Source organism: Fusarium musae, chromosome 5, assembly GCF_019915245.1.
Source record: "Fusarium musae strain F31 chromosome 5, whole genome shotgun sequence".
Lineage (NCBI taxonomy): Eukaryota > Fungi > Ascomycota > Sordariomycetes > Hypocreales > Nectriaceae > Fusarium > Fusarium musae.
In genome coordinates, this window is record NC_058391.1 from 4316182 (window position 1) to 4341406 (window position 25225).

The 25225-nt window shown below is 49.1% G+C and overlaps 9 protein-coding genes across 9 annotated transcripts; 5 read left to right on the plus strand and 4 right to left on the minus strand.

Moving 5' to 3' along the window:
• Window positions 1-437: 437 nt before the first annotated feature.
• Window positions 438-1736, minus strand: J7337_007835 (uncharacterized protein; the record flags this gene model as incomplete). Its single annotated transcript, XM_044825462.1, has 2 exons — window positions 438-543; window positions 577-1736. 2 exons carry the CDS (start codon window positions 1734-1736, stop codon window positions 438-440), a joined length of 1266 nt encoding a protein of 421 aa, XP_044681119.1.
• Window positions 1737-2902: 1166 nt separating this feature from the next.
• J7337_007836 (uncharacterized protein) lies at window positions 2903-7142 on the plus strand (the record flags this gene model as incomplete). Its single annotated transcript, XM_044825463.1, has 2 exons — window positions 2903-6437; window positions 6487-7142. The coding sequence occupies 2 exons, from the start codon at window positions 2903-2905 to the stop codon at window positions 7140-7142; spliced, it is 4191 nt and encodes a 1396-aa protein (XP_044681120.1).
• A 1231-nt stretch (window positions 7143-8373) lies between these two features.
• J7337_007837 (uncharacterized protein) lies at window positions 8374-10302 on the plus strand (the record flags this gene model as incomplete). The annotated part of the gene is given in 2 exon segments (XM_044825464.1): window positions 8374-8875; window positions 8894-10302. 2 exon segments carry the CDS (start codon window positions 8374-8376, stop codon window positions 10300-10302), a joined length of 1911 nt encoding a protein of 636 aa, XP_044681121.1.
• A 2018-nt stretch (window positions 10303-12320) lies between these two features.
• On the plus strand, window positions 12321-13205 carry J7337_007838 (uncharacterized protein; the record flags this gene model as incomplete). Its single annotated transcript, XM_044825465.1, has 1 exon — window positions 12321-13205. One exon carries the CDS (start codon window positions 12321-12323, stop codon window positions 13203-13205), a length of 885 nt encoding a protein of 294 aa, XP_044681122.1.
• Window positions 13206-13444: 239 nt separating this feature from the next.
• J7337_007839 (uncharacterized protein) lies at window positions 13445-15327 on the minus strand (the record flags this gene model as incomplete). The annotated part of the gene is made up of 3 exons (XM_044825466.1): window positions 13445-14479; window positions 14506-14892; window positions 14962-15327. The coding sequence occupies 3 exons, from the start codon at window positions 15325-15327 to the stop codon at window positions 13445-13447; spliced, it is 1788 nt and encodes a 595-aa protein (XP_044681123.1).
• Window positions 15328-16199: 872 nt separating this feature from the next.
• On the minus strand, window positions 16200-17903 carry J7337_007840 (uncharacterized protein; the record flags this gene model as incomplete). The annotated part of the gene is made up of 5 exons (XM_044825467.1): window positions 16200-16634; window positions 16691-16757; window positions 16826-16929; window positions 16990-17186; window positions 17486-17903. The coding sequence occupies 5 exons, from the start codon at window positions 17901-17903 to the stop codon at window positions 16200-16202; spliced, it is 1221 nt and encodes a 406-aa protein (XP_044681124.1).
• Window positions 17904-18840: 937 nt separating this feature from the next.
• Window positions 18841-20068, plus strand: J7337_007841 (uncharacterized protein; the record flags this gene model as incomplete). Its single annotated transcript, XM_044825468.1, has 2 exons — window positions 18841-19535; window positions 19651-20068. The coding sequence occupies 2 exons, from the start codon at window positions 18841-18843 to the stop codon at window positions 20066-20068; spliced, it is 1113 nt and encodes a 370-aa protein (XP_044681125.1).
• A 1044-nt stretch (window positions 20069-21112) lies between these two features.
• J7337_007842 (uncharacterized protein) lies at window positions 21113-22227 on the minus strand (the record flags this gene model as incomplete). Its single annotated transcript, XM_044825469.1, has 3 exons — window positions 21113-21765; window positions 21830-22001; window positions 22054-22227. The coding sequence occupies 3 exons, from the start codon at window positions 22225-22227 to the stop codon at window positions 21113-21115; spliced, it is 999 nt and encodes a 332-aa protein (XP_044681126.1).
• Window positions 22228-22934: 707 nt separating this feature from the next.
• J7337_007843 (uncharacterized protein) lies at window positions 22935-24068 on the plus strand (the record flags this gene model as incomplete). The annotated part of the gene is made up of 3 exons (XM_044825470.1): window positions 22935-22954; window positions 23019-23259; window positions 23313-24068. The coding sequence occupies 3 exons, from the start codon at window positions 22935-22937 to the stop codon at window positions 24066-24068; spliced, it is 1017 nt and encodes a 338-aa protein (XP_044681127.1).
• Between the last annotated feature and the right edge of the window lie 1157 nt (window positions 24069-25225).

The window sequence follows — 25225 nt, forward strand, 5'->3', positions numbered from 1 at the left end:
ATCTCAATGAAGCTAGGAACCTTCGTTCAGCACAGTGTGTCATGGCGTATGGAGCCAAAAGTGGTAGGTAGCTACAGTGTCCACATTCGGTGAAACGTCCGATCCCTGCTGACACCCATAATTCATCTCGGTCAGCGTAACGCAGTGGGGGTTTGATGATCTGATAAGATTACGGTTACCTACAGTGCAAACAAAAATAAGCTCGGTTAGCCCCGGTGACTCAATGCAGCCACGCCAACTTTAACAAGCTTTACGTTATCTCTCCGAAGATCTTGGCCACAATCGCGATAGCTGCATCAGATAATTCTTACTCATCACGGCAAATGCGAAGTTACGTCATGGAAATGACAATTGCAAAAACGAGAATGTCTCAATTCTTGAACGGTCCGATCTGTCGATCTACCATGCTAACTGAACTAAAGCGCCGCCCCCCAATTTTAGACAAAATGCGCCTCCTGGAAAAATCGCTCACGCTGCAGGGCGAACAGCATGGCCGTCTTGTGCGGCAGGTGGAAACGCTTCTTCCTCTCCTGCGGCAAAAACCTGTCCTGGATCTGAACGTGGTTAAGATCGTACTCAGGCTCGGCTATCACCTGCTTAGTGCGAGGATCGCGCAGGAAGCAGCAGTGCTTGATCGACGTGGCGACAGCCTGATACCGCTTGCCGCCGCGGAAGCGCTCTTCACCGACTATAATGTGTGAGTTCTGGTCGTGCTCGCCCACAGTGATGTTGCAGTTGGACCTAAAGAAGCAGGCTGCGTTGTCCTCCAAGACCCATCCAATCTCGGTGTAGCCTGCGAGTTCTCCGTCCCACTCAAACACACATGACATGGTATGGGGGTCTTCGAGTTGCTTGGCAAGGTATGCTCGATGATGCTCGTCTGGTCCACGCTCTTTCCATGCCTTGTTGACTCGGTCGGAGTTTTGCCATTGCTTGTATGTCTCGAAGTGAACGGAATTGGACGCGTCGATGTGTCGGATTTGTAATTGCTGACCAAGCTCGACGATGAAGCGGGAGTAGATGACAGTGCCAGGCTTGGGCTTGGGAGGTCGAACGGGATGAACGGTGCAGACGTTGCCCTTGCGCGTGAAGCCCAATTGGTTCGCGAAAACGCCCATTGTGCCGTTGAAGCCTGGGAATGATGTCACTTCAGGTCGTGATTGAAGCCAGTGCTGTGAGTCGGGTGCTCCAGCGCCTTGCCAGAATGCATCGTGGGAGAGCCAGTAAATAGTCTCGCGAGGAGTTGTAGTAGGTGAGAATGGCGATAGCACACCCAAGCCCGTGCACTTGATGTATTCGCCAACTCTTTGGCTGTCAACAGAGATAGCTATCAAATCATCGTCTCTGTGATCTGGGTGCAGCCACAGAGCGTAGATAGATGCCCAGGTCAATGCGAGGTCTTGCTGTCTGCCGTGAGATGCGAAAGGCGAACGAGGATCAGTGACGTCAGAGTTCAGAATCTCTAGCTCAAAGACAGGACCGAATTGAGCTCTGTTGTCATTGACCATGGCTGGCGATATTCTGGTCTCTCGGCCATCCATTGACCACCGCGCCAATGTCGTGTCGCCAGATCCAACGAGATAGTCATTTCCATCGCCATGCCCAGTATTAGCAATCCAGATATTGGTTTCGCCGTCGGGGAGTCTGAACGAGGTCTCTTTAGAAGTATCCCAAGCCTCTTTTGGTGGCGTCGGGTTACGTGGGGGAGCAACGGAAGTGATGCGGTCGGTAGTCATGCTGGGCGACAACGTCTATAAGTGCTGTTAGAAGGAAGCCAAGACAACAACAAGATAACCAAGTGGACTCACAAAGATAACGATGATGATTTATGAGGAGTGATTGCTGGATTTACGAGTGCATAGAAGTCTTATCAACAAAGAGATGGAAGTAGACAAGGAATTTTAATACTAATTACCTTCACTCTGTTTGGCCGGCTCGATACGATGATCATGCTCAAAAGAGTTACTAGTCTCCCTTCTACGTTTCATTCAAAATCTCATTCAACTGCGGCCGATGAGGCAGTTCGTTGTGACATGACATGCGTGCCCCCAGATGATTCAATCCAGGGTAGCTCATTAGCCAAGCTTAAGCTTCTGTGTCTCACATGCATTATTACATCTGTCTACATGGCCGCGGATGATCCCTACCATGTGCCATGTTCAGGCAGTTCAATTGTAATATTTACACTGATTTTGCACGAGATGTTTATGAGAATGACAGGTACACAGGAACCGACGAAGATCCTCGGTAGGGAAACCGTGCTAAACAAGAACGAAAACCCCACCAACGTCATATGCCACCAAAACTTTTATGCTTGTTTCACCGCACCGAGCCGTGCTTCTCACACGCCGCCTCTGATAGGTCGACTCGTAACAGGCAGGACTCGCCCCAAAACTGTGTGGAGATCGGCATTTCTCTTCCCCTTTTAAGTGGGATCAAGTGCCGGGGTTAAACCCGAATGAGGAAGCCGACCGTAAGCTTATTTAATTTCCTCGGTTCGAACCCACCGCGGCAAGTTATGTAATCGGAAAGCGGTTACGTATTTCAATGTGAGAACGAAACAGGCTAAACAGGTTCTGATGCTAAGAGGCAGCCACTTAGATCAACGGCTTGAGGAAGGTGATGGAAGCAAAGACAGCGTCGTCCGTTTTTTGCATCCACTTACAGTAGCCCCATCGCGCATAACCTGCGATGTAACCCTGAATGGAATTATTGCTGATCTACACACCTTCCTACACAAGCGGGTATCCACACAGTTTTTTGGATCCCGCTTTAGGAGATCCCTCCGAATACGGACCTACAAGCATGAAGTGCACGCTGGCTCTTAGCCGGCCTAGACCTTGGTGACAGAGCCATCTGCCGAGTGAGACTCGTTCGAGAAGCAAGTTTGGTCTCAACCACCATGACCAACAACGACGGGAAGAGCTTCCCCCCAAGGAAGTGGTACAGAAGAGTGCCCTTCCTATCAGCCAAGCCAATACAGCAGAGAATCACTGCGCCAAAAGTCCCTACAGCAGGCAATGTCGAGCATCAAAATGAAGACAAGCTTCCTACGCCAGAGCTTCAGGCAAACTGGCTGTCGATTTTGACCTTCAACTGGCTAGGACGTCTTTTGCGAACGGGTTACACACGACCTCTTCAAGCAGATGATCTGTATGACATGCCGAGCGACAGGTTGGCTGAAGATCATGCAAATCGTCTGGAAGAAGCTTGGGCTGCAAGACTCGCTACAAATCGGGGACGAAAGCCTGTCACTTCATCAAATCCGATCTCATGGAGGCCGTTCTGGGCGAGACATACCACTGACACAACTGTCTTGACATTGGCTCTCAACGATGTATGCTTCAAATGGTTCTGGCTTGGAGGACTCTTCAAAGTCGCTGGAGATTTGTCGCAAATCTTATCACCTCTTCTCATCCGGTATCTCATCGCCACTTTATCAGACTCATCGCAAAAAGGTCTTCGCTCAGGCTTTGGCTACGTCGTTGGGCTATTTCTTCTTCTCGTGTTCTCAGTCACCTCAAACGTTCATGGTTTCTATCGATCTTACACGACTGGCGTCTTGCTCCGCGGTGCATTGATGCACGTCATTTATCGCAGAGCTACGACACAGCTCACCGAAAAGGCCAAGCTCAAACATGGTCTCGGTACTGGAAAGCTTATGAGTCTCATCAGCGCTGATGTGACGCGAGTTGACTTTTGCTGTGGCTACTTCCACGTCGCGTGGACAAGTATCTTCCAAATGCTGCTCTGCTTCGCCTTAACTGTCTGGACCATGGGGTACAGCGCTTTGCCGGGATTCGGTCTACTTGCGTTGCTGTACCCTCTCCAGTCATTCATGATGGGCCGCTTACTTCGACTGCGACGAGGCAGCATGCCGTTCACAGATGCCCGAGTCAAAGCAGTCGTTGAAGCAGTTGCCGCTATCCGCCTCGTCAAAACAAACGCTTACGAGGAGAGTTTGCTCTCAAAGATCGGAAAGCTGAGGTCTGACGAGGTAGTATATATCCGCAAGAGAATGCTGCTCAGGGCTCTCAACACTGCGGTCTCTTACACGGCGCCGACTCTTGCCTCGGTCGTCAGCATTGTTTGCTACGGAGCGACTAGCAAAAATGGCATGGATGCAGGCGTTGTGTTTTCTGGCCTCGCATATTTCATGTTGTTGAGAACACCGCTTCAGGCTCTTCCAACTGCGCTGTCGGCTATTGCTGATGCTCGGGCTGCACTGGAGCGACTGGCATTATTCATGCTTGCTTCTGATGTGGACCCAGATGCACCTTCATCCAGCCCTCAAACAAGCTTTGGCTACTCTTCGGAAGAGAAAGAAGTGTCAGATACCGTGATCCAGATCGAGAATGCCACTTTCGCTTATCACGATGACTCGCAGCTCCTGGCAGCCGAAGAGGAGAAAGATGTAGCCCAGGAACAGTCAGAGAGCAAAGCGCTCAGTCAAAGCCAAAGACTGTTGATCGACTCGTTGCTGGTCAAGCGCAATCAGTTGGTCTGCATTGTTGGAGCCGTCGCATCAGGGAAAACTTCCGTCTTGAAGGCACTTCTCGGCGACATGCATCTCATCCAAGCACGTTCCTATCAGCTCAGCCTCACGACTTCTTCATTTCAAATTGCCCTAGCCCCTCAAACAGCATGGCTTCTCAGCGAAACGGTGAGAGAGAACATCGTCTTTGGTAGACCTCTCGACCTCGCGTGGTATAATGAAGTTCTCACACGCTGCTGTCTCCATCAGGACATGAAAGCTTTACCTGATGGCGACATGACGGTCGTGGGCGAGAATGGTGTTTCGCTTTCTGGTGGCCAGAAGCAGCGTATTAGTCTTGCGAGAGCTATATACGGCAGAAGCCCACTACTCTTCCTTGATGACTGTTTCTCAGCTCTCGATGCTCACGTTGGTGCTCGCGTATTTGACATGGTTGTCAACCAGGCACGTCGTAATAATGAGGGCACTATTGTCCTGGTTACACACTCGATTCCCTTTGCTAGACAAGCTGATCACATTGTATACATGGAAAAGGGCCGCATTGCTGAGCAGGGCTCATTTGAGCACTTGTACAGCCAGAAGGGAGCGTTTTCTCAATTCGCAGGGTCTTCTTCTCTAGTCTTGGAGCATGACTCCGACTCCGAAACTGCTGGTAGTGGTGATTCAGAGAAGGCGGCTCTTGATCAATCCGCCATGGAGGGGAAACCGACTGATACAGCCAAATCCGAAACCAAAGCCAAGCAGGTCACCGAGACTCGCGGAAAAGAAGTGATGCAAACTGAAGAAAGAGTCGTCGGCTCAGTCAGCGGCAGAACCTACATCCGCTACGCGCAATTCGGCAACGCCTGGCTCACAGGGCCTCTCCTCATTCTTTCAATCGCTATCTACCAAGGAACCAGCGTCGTCTCGCCGCTCTGGCTCAGCTGGTGGCAGAAGAACCAGTACACCACCATAACTGAGGATGCATACATGGGAGGATACGCCGCCTTTGGCGCTGGCCAATCTCTCGGTCTGTTCTGCATGAGCGCGACATTTGCACTCTTCTGCTTCTGGTGCTCCAACAAGCTTCATCATGCATCTATGTCCAAGGTTCTTCTTGCGCCTGTAGCCTTCTTCGATACTACGCCTCAAGGCCGTATCACGCATCGATTCAGCAAAGACGTTGATGCAGTGGATAACGTGGTCGGTGAGACTCTGCGTCTGTTTATCTCAACCTTTGTCCAGGTTTTGGGCACAATCATCGTCGTCAGCATCATTGTACCGGCCTTTCTAGCTATCGCAGCCACCTTACTTCTCATCTACACCTGGACGGGCATGTACTACCGCCCATCATCACGGGAACTCCGTCGCCTCAACAATCTGCTTCGAAGTCGTATCTATGAGCATTTTGGCGAGTCTCTATCGGGTCTTCCCACTCTCAAGGCCTTTGGCGCAGTCCCTCGCTTCGTTGACGATAACGCGCGTAAGATTGACACGGAAAACACGGCTTATTGGCTATCCGTATCGTGTCAGCGGTGGCTGAACCTCCGTCTGGACCTTTGTGGTGCGACTCTTGTTTTGGCTGCTGGTTTATTGGTTGTTGGACTTCGCGGGACTATTGATCCTTCGTCTGGTGGTGTAGTCTTGTCCTACATCGTCACGGCTCAGGCTGTGTTTGGCAACATGATTCGTCAGAGTGCCGAGATCGAGAACAACATGAACTCGGTGGAGAGAATGCTGCACTACGCCTACAATATTGAGCAAGAGCCAGCGCATCAGGTCAACGACGTTGACAGGGAGCTCAAGGCCCGCCAATGGCCGCATGCTGGCCATGTTCGGTTTCAATCCTTCACCCTCAGTCATCGTCCCGGTCTGGAGCCTGCACTCAAGGATGTCAACCTGGACATCAAGGCTGGTGAAAAGGTCGGCATTGTAGGCCGTACAGGCGCTGGCAAGACAACGGGTGAGTGCCACGAATATTCCTTTTTAACCAAGTATTAACCTTCGAACAGTAATCTCTGCATTGCTGCGAATCACGGAACCTACGAGTGGTCGAGTCCTCATCGATGGCGTCGACATTCACACCGTCGGACTGCACCTCCTCCGATCAAGCCTCTCAGTCATCAGCCAAGATGCCGTTCTCCTAGCCGGTACCATCCGCTACAACCTCGACCCCTTCCAACAATACGACGACGCGTGGCTGCAACAGTGCCTCGACCGCGTGGGCCTAGGCCAATCCTCGAAAGAACAAGACAAAGAATCAGGAGAAAGCGAGAAGCACCATTCTGAGTCCAGCAGTGAGGGATCAAGTCTGAATCTAGACTCAGAGGTCAACGAAAACGGTTCCAACATCTCTCAAGGACAAAGATCTCTCGTTTCTATTGCTAGAGCGCTCGTTCGCAAGTCCAAGATTGTTATTCTGGACGAGGCAACGGCCTCTATCGATGGTAGAGCAGACGCGAAGCTTCAAGCCATGCTGAACGAAGTGGTTGGAGACGCAACTGTTCTTACCGTAGCTCATCGACTAGATACAATTGTTACTACGTGTGACAAAGTTGTCGTGATGGACAGCGGCAGAGTAGTTGAGTTTGACACTATCTCGGAGCTGTATTCCAGTCAAGGCAGTGTGTTTAGATCTTTGTGCGATGCAGCAAAGATTTCCATCTAGTCATAGTCTTTACAAGCAAATCCTTCAGTTCATATCCATAGACTTCCTACCTAAATCTACTTAATTTGATGCTTCTTCACTCAGGTTTCCAGTCACGCGACCAGGACGTTACATTTACTTGGGATTGCCACTGCGACAACGGAGTGAGTAGCATAGATTGATAAGATCTTCTGATGATTAGATGAAATTTACGTGCATAGATTGATAAGTGAACAAAGATCTGCATTTGCCAAGGCGAAGACTGTCGGAAAATGGCGTACTGATGTTACATGAACGGCGTAAACGTTATTTTTGCAACCCTGAATCATTACCGCTGCCAAGTCGTCGGTATTGATCTAGGTATAGGGTCTCAATTTAGGTAAAAGTTAATGCATCATAGCTTCGAAGCAACACGTCACGAGCTGAAGCATGAACGGGATGTCTTCTAATTGAGTTCAAGCCTGGAACATCGGAAAGGAACGGATCAAGAGATCTTCATGATGGACAAGCAATTGGCCACTCTTAGAATCTTAGCTTGTGATTGATAGAACCCCCTGATTTGTCAAGAAAACTTTGCCTCTCCCGTGAACCAACCAAGGCATGTGAAGCGTCGGCGCGATCCCTCTTCTTGGAATCTTGACCAGAAACCACATGGGGCCAGGGATATTCTACCGTCTGTATAAATATGTGATACACTGTGCCTCTACCCCGGCAGGGTAGAGATCTGCAGCCCGTCCCACACCACGGCCGATCCCTACTGCACGCGACCATCTGATTAGATGGGCGACCAGTTGATAATCTTGGCTACCAACCAACACAAGTGGATATGAACAAGATCTGATAATTTTTCTTCGACTCGCCGGACAAACGAAAAAAAGACTCACCTGTTTCTGGTCCTCCCACGCCTTGGCTATACGCTATACCCCACTCATGCCCAAGAATCAGCACTATTATCGGCCGTTGTAGGCGAGCCGAGGACCGGCGAACGAGGGGTCCTGTAATCTGTCGGTACCTTGCACTGCACACTGTCTGTTGGTTCTGTCTTTTTCCTCCTCTGCGAAATGGGGGCGACCAAACAGCTTCTGGCAGTTGTTTGTAAAAAAGTCAGGCCAGACGACATTACCGCCGCAGGTTGGAGACTTTTCATTCTCTTCTTCCACCCGCTTCACTTTTCCCCCTTCTTTTAATGCTACGTTGATCTGCCGTCTTGGAGCGATCTACAGCTCATTTCTTTCTGTCCCGTCCCCCAAAAATGTCAGCACCCAAGCACCCCGAGGGCAGCACTGAGCAGCCCCCCGCCGCCCAAAACACGCCGTCGCAAATGTTCGAGCTCAACGAGAAAAAAGACTACGACGCGTCCAACTCGCCCATCTCCGACGATGATACCCATAAGGAGATCGGTGTAGGAAGGGTCGAGGCCTTCAACAAGGTGCTCTACCAGTCTGGCAAGAAGGGCAAGATCCTTCTCTGGCTTCTTGGTATCTCCATTGGTCTTACTATGTTCGCCTACGCCCTTGACATGGGTATTACGACTACTATCTTTGGAACGCTTGCGGCTTCGACTTTTGGTGTTCATAGTCAGCTCGGTACTGTCAATACGGCTGGTCAGATCATTCGTGCTATTAGCAAGCCTTTCATTGGAAAGCTTGCTGATATTACTTCTCGACCTACCACTTACGTTGTGGTCCTTGCTTTCTACGCTGTCGGCTTTGCTGTCGCTGCTAGCGCCTCGGGCTTCACTGCCTACACTGTTGGTATCTGCTTCACCTCAGTCGGAAAGTCTGGTCTTGATCTTCTCAGCGACATCATCGTGGCTGACTTGACTCCTCTCGAATGGCGAGGCTTTTTCAGTGCTTGCCTTTCTCTGCCCTTCATTGTCACTGTGCCTGTCAACGGATTCATCGCTGATGGCTTCTATGAAGATTGGCGCTGGGGTCTCGGCATGTTCGCCATCCTTGTTCCCGCCCTTCTCATTCCCGCCATTCTTACTCTCTACACCATGCAGCGACGTGGTGAGAAGGCTGGAATGGTCACCATGGCTGATTCCAAGGACGTTCGATTGGGTCGCTCCGAGGCCACGCCCAAGAACCTGACCTATTGGGCCAAGCTCGCGTACCGTGGTCTAATTGACATCGACATCGTTGGACTCATCTTGCTTGGCTTTGCCTTCTCCTTGATCCTTCTGCCCATCACACTGGCCAAGAGCGCAAAGGGAGGATGGAACAACCCAAGCATGATCGCCATGATTGTCGTCGGCTTTGTTATTCTTATCTTGTTCGGTCTGTACGAGATGTATCTTGCTCCCAAGCCAATGATGACCAAGCGCATTGTCAAGAACCGTGCTTTTATCGCTGGTGTCATCATTCATATCTTTAACCAGATGGCCTCTTCTGTTCGCAACACCTACTTCTCGTCATATATCCTCATCATCAAGGAGTGGACTACATATCAATGGACCATCTTCCTTGGTATCACTACCATGGGTCTCTGCTTGGTCGGCCCCGTCGTTGGATTGATCCATCGGGTATCCCATCGCTACAAGGGCCTCATGATCTTTGGTGCTGCTGCCAGAATTCTCGGCTACGGTCTTCTCATCAGCCCTAATGGTATGATGACCCAGGACACTGCTCGTCTTGTCGCTGCTCAGCTCATCTTCTGCCTTTCTTCCCTCAACGTCGTCGGTGCTCGAGTTGGTGTCCAGGCCTCTGTTCCCCACGATGACGTTGCTTCTCTCATCTCCATCATTACTCTGTGGTCTACTCTCGGATCCAGTATCGGTAGTGCTGTTGCGACAAGTATCTGGACTGAAGAGATGGTTGCTCAAATGCACGTCGAGATGCCCGATGTTGATGATACCACCATCGCCACTATTTACGGCAACATCAAGACTCTCAAGAAGTATGACTTCTTCGATCCCATCCGTCAAGGTTCTATCCGCGCCTACGCCATCGTCAACGGCCATATCACCATCGCTTCAATCTGCCTGTCCTGCATTCCTCTCATCGCCTCTCTCTTCATGCCCAACTTCTACCTTGGCAAGCAGCAGAACGCCGTCAACAACAAGGGACTTGATGGCGAGGTTGTCGATGTTCCAGACCAGACTGGGCCAAGAGACGCAAATGCGACTCAGCAAGAGCCTGCAACATTCCTGCAGAAGCTGGCTGCTCTGTACCGAAAGTAGATAATGCCAACTGAGAATGTAAGACCTTTATGCTAGGTCAGACAGAAAGTTCCCGGCTTCGGGGATGATACTGCCACTCGGACATTCTCTTTCCCTGGTCTCCAAAAATTGCCTGCTACCATATTATTACCCGAAAGCATAGCTACAACTGCCTTAATACAATCATTATAGCTCGTCTCAGACTACGTGAGGCTGGTGTCAAGTTCAACCAGTTACATGCGTCCTCAGTGCTGACTTTGATGTGACTTAATGTGACGAATGTGGTGATCTTTTGGCGCAATAGTTGTTGTATTCAATAGCTTCCAACAGAAGTCAGGGTGCAATAAGCTCTCACTCCATGCTGCCAAGAGTTGATCACCTGTTTTTAGCGCCTCGAACCCAAGACTATCGGAATAACTGATAAACCCGTGATACCGACCCACTGAGCTGATTATCTGATCATCTGATAACGATTTGGTCAATGTGACTATCATGATTTCTAAAACCTTCAACCAACCCAAAGCCCAAGATGCGGTATTGGGGACGCAACACATTATGTCTCTTCTCTATCAGCTTCCTCTGCCATGCTAAGGGTTTAGCGACCCCAGACCATTGCGGAAAAGCTTGTCGACAAACATTTCGGACTCTCCGATTTGCCGATGCCCCTCCGGGTGTTTTCTTCACGGTGCAGGAATGCACCAGTCTCATTTATCAGACTTCGCTTCATCTTTGCTGGGAAATACATTGCACTGAGGATGTTTGGCGGGCGGAGACAGCCTCAATGAACCTGACCTGTCACGATATCAGCGGTTCTTATCTTCTACCACATAGCATCATCAATAATCTTACAGATCACGACATCGAGGGTATCACAAGATTCAATGCCACAAGCCCGGATCGATCCCATGTGTATGGAGTTTCGATGCTTCCATCGCAGTCATACTATGATCTATGGGTCAGAACGCTGGTTAGTATACCAACCCAAAGCGGCAGTTATTCTTTACTAAACGGATCCAACAGGACACTCATGATTACATATGGGACTACCACAACTATTACGGCTGGGCCATGGGGATATTCTGGGCGTTGGTAGTCGGAGTAGGTATCACGAACCGGGCCCTGGGGCAATCGTTCTCCAGTCCAGGTCGAAAGACGTCTTGGCTAAAGCGTCATATCCTTCTACCCGCAACTCTTGGCAGACGCTGTGTACAAGACTATGGGGGCTGGGGTACCCTGCCTCCCAGGATACAGACATTAACTCTGATTCTTTTCGTGGTCCTCAACATAGCATGTACTATACACGGATACGAGATATTTGAAGGTTATGGCTAGTAAGTTTCCCAACTGCTCGATTTGGAAAGACATATTGACCTATTAATGCCTAGCTACCCTTCTATCTGGACACAAGTACTGCGACACGTATCTGATAGAACTGGGATACTCTCCTTCGCTAACTTTCCATTTATATGGCTGTTCGGAATGAGGAATAATCTCGTTATCTGGTTAACAGACTGGGATTTCAAGACTTATAACAACTTCCATCGATGGGTTGGCCGAATCGCTACAGTACAGGCTGTGATACACTCAATCGGATATACTATAATAATTCTGCAACGTAAGGTAATGTAACAGCTTCGTAGATATGTTTACTGACTCTTGAAGGTGGTGGGTGGAAGTACTTTTGTCAAATATGGACATTTACCTTTTGGTGGACTGGGGAGCTTGTAAGTAGTCTATCCCACGACGCTGCCATTAACTCACGACTCCATAGGCCACAATATTCATCTGTCTGCTAGTGGCATTATCGATGTTTTGTGTACGGCGTGGAAATTATGAATTCTTTCTCATCACGCACATCATTTTATCATTTTGGATCCTCGTCACTATGCTCGGGTACGCTCAACAGTGATAACTCGGACTACATCACAGACTAACGGATTACCAGACACGTGTCGATATTTAGTGGTGCCTATGATCCTCTTGTGTGGGTTCCAGCACTAATTTGGCTCCTTGATCGGGTCATTCGTGGCATGCGCATCATGGCCTTTAACCCGAAATTCTGGGACACCAAGGCTCTCATCACTTACAACGAAGACGCACACATGATCCGTGTGACAGTTCCAACCTGTTCAAGTCTTTACAGTATTGAGCCAGGCACATTCTACTATATCATGGTGCTCAATCAACGGAACTTTTGGGAAAGCCATCCTTTCACAGTAGCGACTATCTCGGGATCCGGTCGATGCGACACAGATACTTTAGAAGAAGACGCACCGCTGCTGAACCATGGATCCTCTGGTGAAGTGGGACCTGCATCCGGGAAGTCCCAACGAGAAATGACCTTCTTGATTCGGCCATATGATAGCTTCACTTCGCGACTAAGGGCGTATGCCGAAGAAGAACGACCGAAACCGGCGACGGCCCGTGTGGCTATTGACGGCCCGTACGGAAAGACTCTGCCTCTTCAAGGCTTCGAAAAAGCTCTATTCATCGTCGGTGGAAGCGGAATAGCGGTCCCGTTGTCATATCTTCACAAACTCGCGACACTCTCGAGCAAGCCATCAAGGATCGAAGTACACTGGGCTGTGCGACAGTCAGCCTTCGCCGTTGATGTTCTGAACACTGACTTGAGTGATATTCTTGGTAACGATCGGGTAGAGATTAACATCTATCTGACAGCCGGCGATGTTGATGGCAGAATAGCATGCGATGAAACCATATACCGACTCGCGGAATGGAGGTCCAAGCGATTGAACGTCGAAGAGATTATTGACGGAGCATTGGAGGATGACTATGAAGGAAGCATCGCAGTAGTCACAAGCGGCCCTGCCAAGATGGCCGATGAAAGCAGATGCGTGGTGGCGGCAAGGACAGTGCCATCGTTGCCGCCTATTGAGTATTTTGAGGAAAGCTTCCAGTGGTGATAAGTTCAATATTCAGACACCTTATAGCGACACAACTTGACGATCTGAAGAATTATATAAGTATAACTAAGAACCTAGTAACTCAGAACACCAGTTCCTTCTACTGTCTTGGCTTGGCTTCAACTGTTGGTCTTGTCTCAATGGGCTCTTGCTCCACTATGACCTCTTACAGCCACTTTGAGGGCATTGCCTATTCTGACTCTATCTATCATATCTACATTTTCCAGACAGAAGGCAAACTAACCAACTCGGTCGACAATGTTGAACTTTGGCAGCCAGATATCGACAACAGCTGCTCTGCCAGAACGGACAACTTCAATGCCTTTAGCGATTGCTGCATCCACCTCATTCGGTTCCTTGACAACTGTTCCCCAACCAGCGCCCGCTGCCACCGCAACTTGTGAGTGATCACAGCTGGGGTCAAACGTAACATGTAGATCGTCTGCCTGGACCATCCTGCTTGAGTACCCGTCCTTGTGAACCGCCAAGGCGCTCAGCATCGGGCTCTTCCAACCTCGGTTGTTCAGAATGACAGTCAAAAATGGCGCATTGTACCGCCTCGCCATCCAGTGCACCGTGGATGGAATGCTGAACATGAAGCTACCATCACCTGTCACAGCCACAACCAGTCGACTTGGGTGAGCCATAGCAACCCCAATGGCGGCGCCGCCGTGCCAACCAAGAGCGGTGGCCCCCGAGGTCAGGTACGTCCCAGGCTGCGAGCGCATGAGCGCATCACATGTAGGCCGATAGTTGGAAATGGCTTCACTCAGGACAATGGTATCCGGAGTGAGGTGTTCGCGCAGCCTGGACAAGGCGAAGTGGGGAGTGATGGCCGTGGCAGGCTGTACTTCCAATGACCTGACTTTATCGATGTAGGTGTCATGTATGGAGGTGACGTTACTAACCCGAGCCTGAACCACTTGTGCGGATATAGAGTTGGATGTAGAAATGGCACTATTCATCTGCCGTAATGCTGTAGTCATGTCTGCTTGGCAGGAGAGTTCTACATCGATGTGGAACAGAGACATGTTGACCTTGAGAGGGTCACAGTCAATGTGGTAAACCTTTGCATCCTTGGAAGGACGGAACACAGATTTGATCCACGGAACGTCGCAGTCTAGGACAAGCACGACATCTGCATTATCCAGGATACCGTTGGGCAGCCCTTCACTCCAGTGGTTACCAGCATAGAGACAGTGGTCATGCGGGAAGTTCATATAAGCGGGCAAAGCTTCCTGTTTCATGCAACGAATACCAGTCAGTGAAGGCTTCTAATTTCCAAGCAGGTGTGACATACCAGTACAGCTACTCCGAGCGACTCGCAAAGCTTGATGAGCTCTGCTACAGCCTCGGTATCACGGCCAAGATAAGTAGTGACGACAACCGGAGATTTTGCCGAGATCAAACTTGCGACAATCTCATCCACAACCACCGGCGCAAGACCACGAGGTGCCAGTGGCTTCCACATTCTCTCATCCACGGTATATGGTGTGATATTCTCTTCCAACGCTTCACGCGAGGCTATCAAATAAGAAGGCCCTTGCGGATCGCTCTTGGAGAATTGTGCCGCACGAAGCACAAGTTGCTTGGCGTTTCTCCCCGTCCTGATCTCTTGATCTAGGACTGTGTAGCCACGGACGATGCCGCGCTGATCAATCGTGTCTTGAAGATAGTGAATGAATTCCTGTAAGTGCAGAAGCAAGCATGCCACTTAGTAAATGGATACGCCTTTTCGGAAGTGAATTATACTAACATTTCGTGTGCCCGTCAATTCTCCCTCTTCCGTGACTGGGCTAGTGCCTGCAATCATAATCACGGGAATTCGCGCCCGTGAAACATTGTGTATAGCGCCAGCCATAGCCAGAGTACCGGCATCGACATGGACTAGCACGGCCTGCATACGACCTGTGGCTTGGAAGAAGCCCTGGGCTGCGCTAAGGCCCACGAACTCATTGGGCGCTGTAAATACTTGCAAGCTTCCTTGTGTCCCTTCCGTTTGGCGCTTGCTGATAGCTTCCACGAATGCCGGATGGTCACTGCCGATGTTGACGTATAAATGAGTAACTCCAGCGCTCTCAAGAGCTTCAAGAATGGCCGTTGCTGTCGTGTAGTCGCTCATTGTCTTTGCGTCAAGTCAAGTAAACCAACTGATCAACTTAGGGTAATAATACGCTTTCACGTGAGATGGCCTGTCTGCATCGGTCAACACACATATATATACAAATACGTATACCTACTTGCGACCCATGTAGGCCATAATGGAAACAAAATGGCTGGTATGCTACGCATGTGCCTCACAAAGGCCAATGAGCCGATAGCTCGCTTCTACCGGAATTCCAGCCAGTCAAGCAACCACGGACCATAAGTTCGTCCAGTTCCCCGTAATCCGGAAATTCCGAGCCCAAGAACCACGATAGAGACACGCGTCAAGTGAACGATGGCCAGAGTCCAGGTAAGCCTCTACATTATGTTGACTAGTGTGGTGTTGGATTGCGGGGGCTCGGTTACAGCGGCAAGCTACGAACGATGCCAGGCGGACTAGTCAGGCGATTTCGGCTTAATAATAAGGAGCGACAAGAAAAGCAAACCTGTCTGGTTTCGGAGAATCCGAGGAATTAGTGATCTGTTCCCCATAGACCTGTAAGCCAAGCTGTAAAGAGACCAGCTTATGAACAGTTTAATTCTTTACTTCTACTTGAAAACTTATTAAGAACTAAGGAATATAAAGATAAATTAATAATAGAGGATTAGGTTCTGCTTGTTCCTTTATGATGTCTTACTAATTATATGCTTAGCTAGCTGTAAAAAGCAGTTAGGTAAGAGAAACTTAGAATCTAGATAGGAAAGAAGCCGCCCTTTGCACTAATTGTTACCACTCGATCCTCAGTGAATTCATTGATGCATGCCGAGCCCCCAAAACGGCCATAGCCAGAAGCCTTTTGCCCTCCAAGTGGGAGATGAGGCTCATCTAAGTCAGGAATTGTCAGTACTTTAGGCTTTCTTGAATCGAGTCTTTATAGACTCACCATGAACGGTTGCTCCGTTGATGTGGCAGGATCCGCTGCGGATCCTGCGGCCAACTGCCAAAGCCTCGGAGATATTCTCACTGAAGACAGAACAAACGAGACCATACTCTGTGTCATTAGCAAGATCAATAGCCTCTTGGGCTGTTTCAAACTCAAAAAGTGACACCATGGGCCCAAAAGATTCCTGGTAGTAGACATCCATCCCTTTGCTTACGCCCTCAAGCACGATGGGTTGGACGACTGCACCTTCAAACCCGGGTTTGCCGCCTCGCACTTTGGCACCCTTAGAGAGTGCATCTGTAACCAACTTCTCGAAACGGGTTCCGGCTGTCGGGCTGATCAGAGAGCCAAGGGTCGCGGTGCCATCTTTGGATGGGTCAGCAGCACGCATTGAGTTGATCTATGACATTACGGGTCAGCTAGGTAGACATCACATTCAGAGCTGCTATCACTGACCTTGATAGCGAAAAGTTCTGAAAACTTTGCAAATATCGATTTGTGCACAATGATTCGTTCAGTAGACCTAAAATTAAAAGCAAGTCTGAGTACAGCGTTTGAGGAGAGGAGGAGGCTCGTTTTTTGTTCTCTTACATGCAAATTTGGCCTTGGTGTTGCATTGCACCAAAGGCGGCTGCTCGTACAGCTTCTTCCAGATTTGCGTCTTTCAAAATCACCATCGGTGCCTTGCCTCCGAGCTGCCAGGAATCAAAGCATTAGATTCCGTTCTGGAACAGAAACCAGTATTGTTAACTCACTTCGAGAATGGCAGGTTTCAGATATCTTGCGCACACAGTAGCAATCATTCGACCAACGGCTGTTGAGCCAGTGAAGTTGACGCGTTGAACAGCTGAGTGGCCGATCATAGTCTCCGTGACCGATGGCGCCACGTTGCGTGGACAACATATGTAGTTCAGGACACCGTCAGGCAGCCCCGCTTCCAAAAAAGCATCTACTATAAGATATTGCGTGTATGGGCTAGCTTCAGATGCTTTCAGCACCGCTGTATTGCCACAGACAATCGGGATCACGAAAGCTCGCGTTCCTAGAATCTAGGTGGCTCTAGTCAGAATACCATCATGACACATATTGATTTACTCACAATCGGAGCATTCCAAGGTGCGATTCCTAGAACCACACCGCACGGCTCTTTGAATATCATGGCAGTAGTTCCTGAATTTGAACCCGGGCTCAGAACATGATCTCAACAAGCGGAATAGATCACTGGCAGCCTTGGAATAATGGGAGACACACCTCTGCTGTTACTTTGCAAAAGCTCGCCTTTAATTTGCGTTGCCATCGCAGCAGCCTCGTGGATGAGCTGAACGCAGGTTTCGATATTGAATGATGCCCAGCTCTTTTTGGCGCCTGTCTCCTGCACCATTGCCGCAGCGATCTCGTCACTGCGCTCTCTGATAATATCGGCGGCCTTGAGCATGATTGTACGTCTCTCAAGTGGAGTACTGTCCCGCCATGTCTCAAAGGCCACTTCGGCGGCTTTGACTGCTTCGAGGGCATCGCTCTCATCTGCAGAAGGAGCTAAATGAATTTCTCTCTGGCTGATTGGGTCAAGAACAGGAAATGAGCGCGGCACAGGCGTCCTCTGTCCATTAATAATAAGGCCAAATTTGGTATTGTTACTACCGTGATTCATCTCGATGTCTTCTGGCATGGTTTAAAGGCTGGGCGAAATAGATTCTAGACTGTAAAGAACAGTGGTCTTTATCCCTAGAAGTCGACGTAAAGGTAAATAAAGATTGTGACTACGGCCAATGGTCACACAGGCATCAATATAAAAAAAGATAACGAGGAAACCTACTCCGCTTAACATAGCTACAAGGCTCTAGACGTGGAAGAGAGTCAGGTCGGGATTTCCGAAAACCTTTGTGGCCCGGCTCACTATCGAGGTAAGTTAAGTGGCACCCTACGCGGATATTCCGGTTGCAAATCTAATCTTCCCCGCAATCCGGGAATGCGCTTCCCCGGATTTCCCCAGATTGGATGTCTGGGAGATCACGGCGGTAGTTGCGGGGCTCCTTGAAGCTTTTGTTATTTCGTTGACTTGCGTTGTGTTAGGCAGATATGGTCTCCAGCGGTCGCAGTTAAAAACAGGGTATTGGCCCCTCCCTGACGTCCTACTTGTATTCACATTACGCAACTCACAACATTACACTCTCATCTTGATTATATTTCTATACTCGAGTGCACTTTTCTCCAGGCTCTCTCTGCAGGGACAAGCTCACAGCCACAAGTCTCAACTGCAAATAACACTTCTAGCCCACAACTCAGACATCGATACCAGTGCACTTTTCTCTACTGGGGGACTCATGGAGAAAGATAACGAAACCGCTCATGGTGAACACCGTGAAGGGGACGACCTCAAGACTCTAGCTGCCGCGGCCTCTTCTGTCAAGTCAAACAGTCGTGGTATTGTCTTGTTTCCTCGACCTACCAATGATCCCAATGACCCCCTTGTATGTCTATCCTGTGCTTGAAACTTTAGGAAATTTGTATCTGACAGCCATGCGATCCAAACTATACAGAATTGGTCAGCTCTTGAGAAGTACTCGACTTACTTGACGGTGTGCTTTTTCACGTTCCTTGCCACCATGAACGCATCCAACTTCACCGTCGCCATCAAGCCTCTTTCTGCAGAGTTTCATCGAACCCCCACCGAAGCGGGATACCTCGTTTGCTTCAATGTGCTTTGGCTGGGAGTCGGAAACATTATTTGGGTTCCCTTGATGCGTGTTATTGGAAAGCGCCCGGTATATCTTGTATCGCTTCTGCTCCTGATGGGTTGTAATATTTGGTCTTTCGAGACGCATTCCTACGGAAGCCTTCTTGCAGCTCGAATCATTTCTGGCTTCGCAGCTTCGGCATCCGACGCAACAGTCCCTTCGCTTGTCACAGACCTGTTCTTCATCCATGAGCGCGGCCATTGTATGATGATATTTCATATGGCGCTGAGTTCAGGTTTCTTCCTCGGTCCGCTTATCTGCTCCTGGGTGACGCAGGATATCGACTGGCGGTGGACTTGCGGTATTCTTAGCATCGCAGCGGGACTGACCTTCATCGTTGGTGTTTTCACGATTCGCGAGTCACAATATCCTCGTGACAAGGTGGATTTTAGTCTTCCGATTGAATCATATAAGGTCAAGAGAGGCCTCTTATCTCAGCTGAGTCTCACTCGTGGCTATGACTCGAACGCTTCTTTTGTCGGTACATTTCTACGAATCCTCACCTTGGTAGCCTATCCACCTGTTTTATGGACAGGACTAACAGTTGGTGCTTTCGTTGGCTGGTAGGCCTCACCTAACAACGTTCATATGTTCCGAGTTTCTCTTCATTTCTATTTTGTCTTTAAAGAAGCTGAATGAACTTGGGGTATTTGTTAGAACTAATACGATATCCTACAGGAACCTGGTTGTTCAACTGACGGCATCTTCAACCTTCACAAAACCGCCATACAATTGGCATATTGGCATGGTTGGTATGCTGGGAGTGTCTGGATTCATTGGTGCCGTGTTTGCGTTCTTCATAGGAGGCAAACTCATTGACATCATTGCAATTCGAATGACAAAACGTAACCGAGGTCGACATGAACCAGAATACCGACTGCCAGCGATCATTGTCCCAGCCGTAATTGGCCCCATGGGTGTTCTTACATTCGGTCTCTGTATAGCACACCACACCAACTGGGTTGGTTCCGCATTTGGCTATGCAATGGAGGGCTTTGGCCTCACCGCTGTGTCCAATGTGGCTGTGACATATGCTGTGGATTGCTACCCAGAGGTTAGTGATAATAAGGCAACTCAATCTACATCTTTTGGCTGATTCATGTTCATTTAGCTTGCAGGTGAGGCTCTCGTCGTCATCTTCATCATCAGAAACTCGGTTGGAACGATTCTGGCACTTTACACAACAAAGTGGCAGGAGGGAACAGGCGTACAGAATGTAAGATGCCTATCTAATATCCCTATCAGCTTATTACGACCTGCTGCTAACACGTCGTTCTAGGCATTTGGACAGATGGTTGGGCTGCAGTATTTTCTGATTCTTATCGTGATACCTATGTATATGTTTGGGAAGAGAATTCGTGCTTGGACGGCTACATTTGGTCCTGCAAAGTATATCTCTTTTAGGGACTAAATGAGATAGCCTCTCCACAGTAGAAGAGTCCTGTATTTAGTAACTTACTTACTCCACATAGGATACATGAGCCACCTCTGCCTTTTCAACTCGCTTTTGCTCAAGAGTAATCAGTGTCTCAGGACGCTCTCGCTGTGTGAGTTCTGGAACGCGGCAAACGATCAGACCTGGGTTCTGTATAAAGATCTGGTCCATATCCTCGAGGGTACGACGAGCGGTTTCGGGATACAAGAAATAAACGATCGGGAAGTAGGAGTAGCAAAAGCCAGCAAATACTGTCCTTAATCAGCTGTTTGTTCGGTGGCACAGCTACTAGACACCTACAGAGGAAGAAGCCCCAATTGAGATTGTCAACGCCAGTCTTGGTGAATTGAGTGACGATGAAGCCACCCATCCAGTTAGTGGCTGTGGCCGCTGCAGCTCCCCGCGTGCGCCAGCCGAGAGAGTTGACTTCCGAGTTGAACACCCACGGGACTTTGGCAAAGCTAGTACCATAACAGAAGTAGTAAATAAAGAAGAAGGCAGTGGTGACTTCACCGAGCTACGGAAGATATTAGCTGTTTATCTTCAATTTGGGTGTCTCTGATCCACGACGTACCCTCTCCTTCATGCTTGGGTTATGCTTAGCGCCGAGAAGAGTCATGGATACAATCATGTAGCACGAGCCCATTGTCGCTGCTCCATAAAGCATCATCCTAGGAGGGTCAGTAAGTTAACGGTATTCCTGGGCTAGGTATAGGCTTGCTTTCGGCGACCGAAGCGGTCAATAATGAACAGACAGCAGATAGCGGCAAATAGGTAGATCGTGCCATTAACGCCAGTGAGAAGGCGACTTCGGCGTGCGCTGTAGCCAAGAACCTGCTGTAACATGGTAGGGAGGTAGTAACCGAGAGCGTTGACACCCGAGAACTGCTGCATAAATTGTGTACCACACGACAGTAGGATCCTGCGAAGGTTTTGAGTCTTGTCACGACACCTGAGCATATCAATCATGGATACGGTCTCATTGCGCTCTTGCTGGATTGTCGCTTGGATTGATCTGAACTCTGTCACGACTTCGACATCCTCGGGGGTCGCGTTACTGCCAGCAAGTCGTGCTATGACCACAAGAGCCTCCTCGTGTCGGTCCTTGAGCATCAGCCATCTAGGAGAATCGGGGACAAAGAGCAGCGCAACGGCGATGACGCAGGGGAACAGAAGCTGGAAGCCGAGGGGGAAACGCCACTGGATAGGGCCGCTTCGAACACCGAGGGCGTAGTTCATCCAATTGGCGAGGCAAAAGGCGGCGGTATTACAAAGGGACTGCACGACAACGAGTTTACCTCGAACGCGAGGCTTAGAGCACTCAGCCTGATAGACGGGACAGGTTGATGAGGTAACGCCTGCGAGCCAAGACGTGAGATTGTGTTTCAACTTGCGTGGAGAAGATTAACGTTGGAGACATACCCATACCGAATCCGTTGATGACACGCCCGACTATCATCTGAGGAAGATGCCATGACACGATTTGTAGAACAGCGCCGATTAGGTTGCTGAGGAGACCGACCCAGATGGTCTTCTTGCGCCCCAACTTGTCACCGCAAATAAAGGCAAAGATTGCCCCAAAGAAGGCGCCCAGCTATCGTGTAGTTGAGCACATGCACTGGTTCAGAGGTAAGCCTGTTACTTACTGCGAAGCAACTGGAAACGATTCCAGAGATACTCGCGACCTTAGTCTCGGGAAACCAGTACTTGAAGTCGGCTGAGATGAGAACGGATGAGAAAACTCCCTGATGGACCGTCAATGACTGACTCCATGGACCTGATACTACATGGGCAAGCTTACCTGGTCGTAACCAAACCATGACATGGAGACTACGTTAACGCATCAGCATAGAGCTCATCATAGAGTGGCCGGGTCACTGACCAGCATTGACAAGTGTCACGCACACCAAAAGTGGCGTGCCCCTGAGATTACCCAAAGCCATTGAGTATCAGTCTTGTGAAGAGAAGAGAGTTGTGAGAGGACGACGATGAGATCGAATAACAGAGGAAGCGATGATCTGTTGTCATTTATAATAATCACAGGGACGCCATCTCTATATCAGGCGCCTTTGCCGGTTTCCAGACGATTGAGTTTGGGGTCTGGGGTATGATCTGGGGAACCTTGAGCTAATGAGGCGTTGTGCGGGGAAATTAATCGGACAACCCATCGGCTGATACACGCTTCGGCGTAGACTGCGTGATAGTAGCGAGGGAGGAACGAAATCCGGCTAGCATTAACCGCTTCGACACAAGCTAGTCTAGTATTAGTCTCGGTATGGGCAAGCGTTATTGGCGGCGGGGATAGGCGGCAGAGCTCCCGCGTCTCTATTATCGGCTAGCTGGCGGGGTAAGGCGGCACATTGAACCGAAAGTCAAGACATGAGAGCTCATCATGTGGTGAGACACAAGTAATACGGATAGTGGCACGGTAAAGATAATAAAGCCACATTATGTAAAATTATAATGATAACTTGCAATCCTTTCTTCCTTTATCATTGATACTATTGAGCAAATCCTGTCTAAGATGATGTCTTCGCCTCCTGCAATGTTCGTCGAAACACACAGTTCTCTCACACTATTATAAAACGACTGACTGACCTTGACTCATTAGACAATACGTGTTGGTCACTGGTGCCACCGGGTTCATTGGCGCGCATGTCGTCGACCAACTTCTTTCGCGTGGTATAAAAGTCCGCGGGGCTACTCGATCATTATCTAAAGGCAAGGCGATGATTGATGCGAGGCCTGAGTTTCAAGGGAAACTTGATTTCGTTCAGATTGACGACTTTGAGAATCCGGGAGGGTTTGTGGAGGCCATCCAGGGCATTGATGCGGTTATTCATGTTGCAAGTGTACGTGCTATAAAAGACCAGCATATTGTTGCGCAGATTTTGATCTCATCTAGCCTTTCACGTATGACACCAGAGATAATGAGAAGGAGTTGGTTATACCAGCCATCAATGGTGTTGATTCCATCCTCAAAGCGGCAGCTACTTCGCCGAAAGTAAAGCGCGTCGTCATCACGTCTTCCTTTGCATCCGTCCTTGATGCTGGGCGCAAGGCACCACCGTACTTCACTTATACCGGCGATGACTGGAACCCTCTGTCATACGAAGAGTCGATTGGCCCGGAAACAAGTGCTGTAATAGCATACCGTGGATCCAAGAAATTTGCAGAACTCAAAGCTTGGGACTTCATGGCTAAAGAGAACCCTTCTTTCGACCTAGTCACCCTTTGCCCGCCTATGACGTTTGGTCCCATACGACATCCCGTTACGAACGTCGACGCGCTGAATGAGTCAAACAAAATGCTCTTCAAAATAGCCTGCGGCGAGAGTCCGCTCCCAGTTGCGAGGGTGCCATTCTGGATCGACGTTCGCGACCTTGCGAAAGCTCACGTGGAGGCACTTTTGCGGCCTGAGGCCGGCGGGAAGCGATACATTCCAGCATCTCCTGAGAGATTTACATACAGCAAGGCTGCCAGCATCATTACATGGAATTATGCCTGGGCAGATAATGTATCGAGTGAGGTGCAGGCTCCCGATGAGTCTCATGGTGTGGATGGGGAGACGGCTGGGCGGGAGTTAGGTCTTGATTATATACCTTTTACAAGGACTGTTATCGACTTGATTACGCAAGTTAGGGGTATACACAAGTCATGATTATTCGACCTGGTTGACATAACACTAAATGGAGAAAACCCGCTAAAGGTACAAACCATAGTCCAGCCTGTGTTTGACATTGCCCCATGGGATTTATAAGGGTCTCCCTCCTTATGTTAGCCCAGTTTTCTTCTAATACAAGAGCGTAACTTACTTCTAATCTTCTACATGTAATACACTGAGATACTAAATATCTTGCTAATAAAAAGAAAGTCCTCAACCTCAGCACTGCTTGATAGGGAACGTTTAACACGTTCAAGGCTTAGAAGATAACTCGACACAGGCCGGCGCAAGCAGAAGGCGGGTACAGGCGGGTATAGGCGGTATTAGTAACCGGAACGGTGTTAACTGGCCTAAAGCAATTTAGTGACTGGAGTGAGTTTAGTAATTGTAATATAGGGTACCCTATCTGAGCAGTTAAATAATAACACAAGACAAGAAGATACTTAACCTACTGGCACTTGGTGAGAAAGACACAGAATATGCTCAGATTTAAAAAGGGCAATAACCTGTTCTAATAAACGATTTTGCCAAGGCCTGCATTGAATGTAAAATTTGGCGACAAGGTAGCTCATCAGGATCGTATCAAATTCTGGCACATCGCAATCAGTCCTTCCACTCAGATCTCCCATTTCTATATTGCTCAACGTCCAGCATCTTAGTCCTGTTAGTCTTTCCAATAGGCCATTATCGTTCTCACTATGCATTCCTCATATAAACACAAAAGAGAATTTATAACAGTCAATACTGCTGATGCATAACCGGTGTATTGTAAATCCGCCCCGCTGAGTGCGGGGTGCAATTGTTTTCACCATACATTATTTACTGTATTATTCTTTTTGTCAACCGTGTTCACGTTCCATAATTGAACATGAGCTTCAATCGGCAGAGAGTCGCGTTGGCATGTACTTATTGCCGCCATCGGTAAGCTGTGTGCCATCGAAGACGGAGGCGTAAGTTGCTGAGCTGCAGTAGGAAACGGCGATGTGACGCCACCAAGCCAAGATGCAATAATTGCACCAGGTCAGGAGCGGACTGTCATTACGATGATGGCCCCTCACAAAGGTATAGCCATGCTACCACCTGCTCCAGACGTAGAGTCTAACTATTGCTTTACAGAATCGATGCTTCTGGGGGCACAAAAGAAATCATAAGTC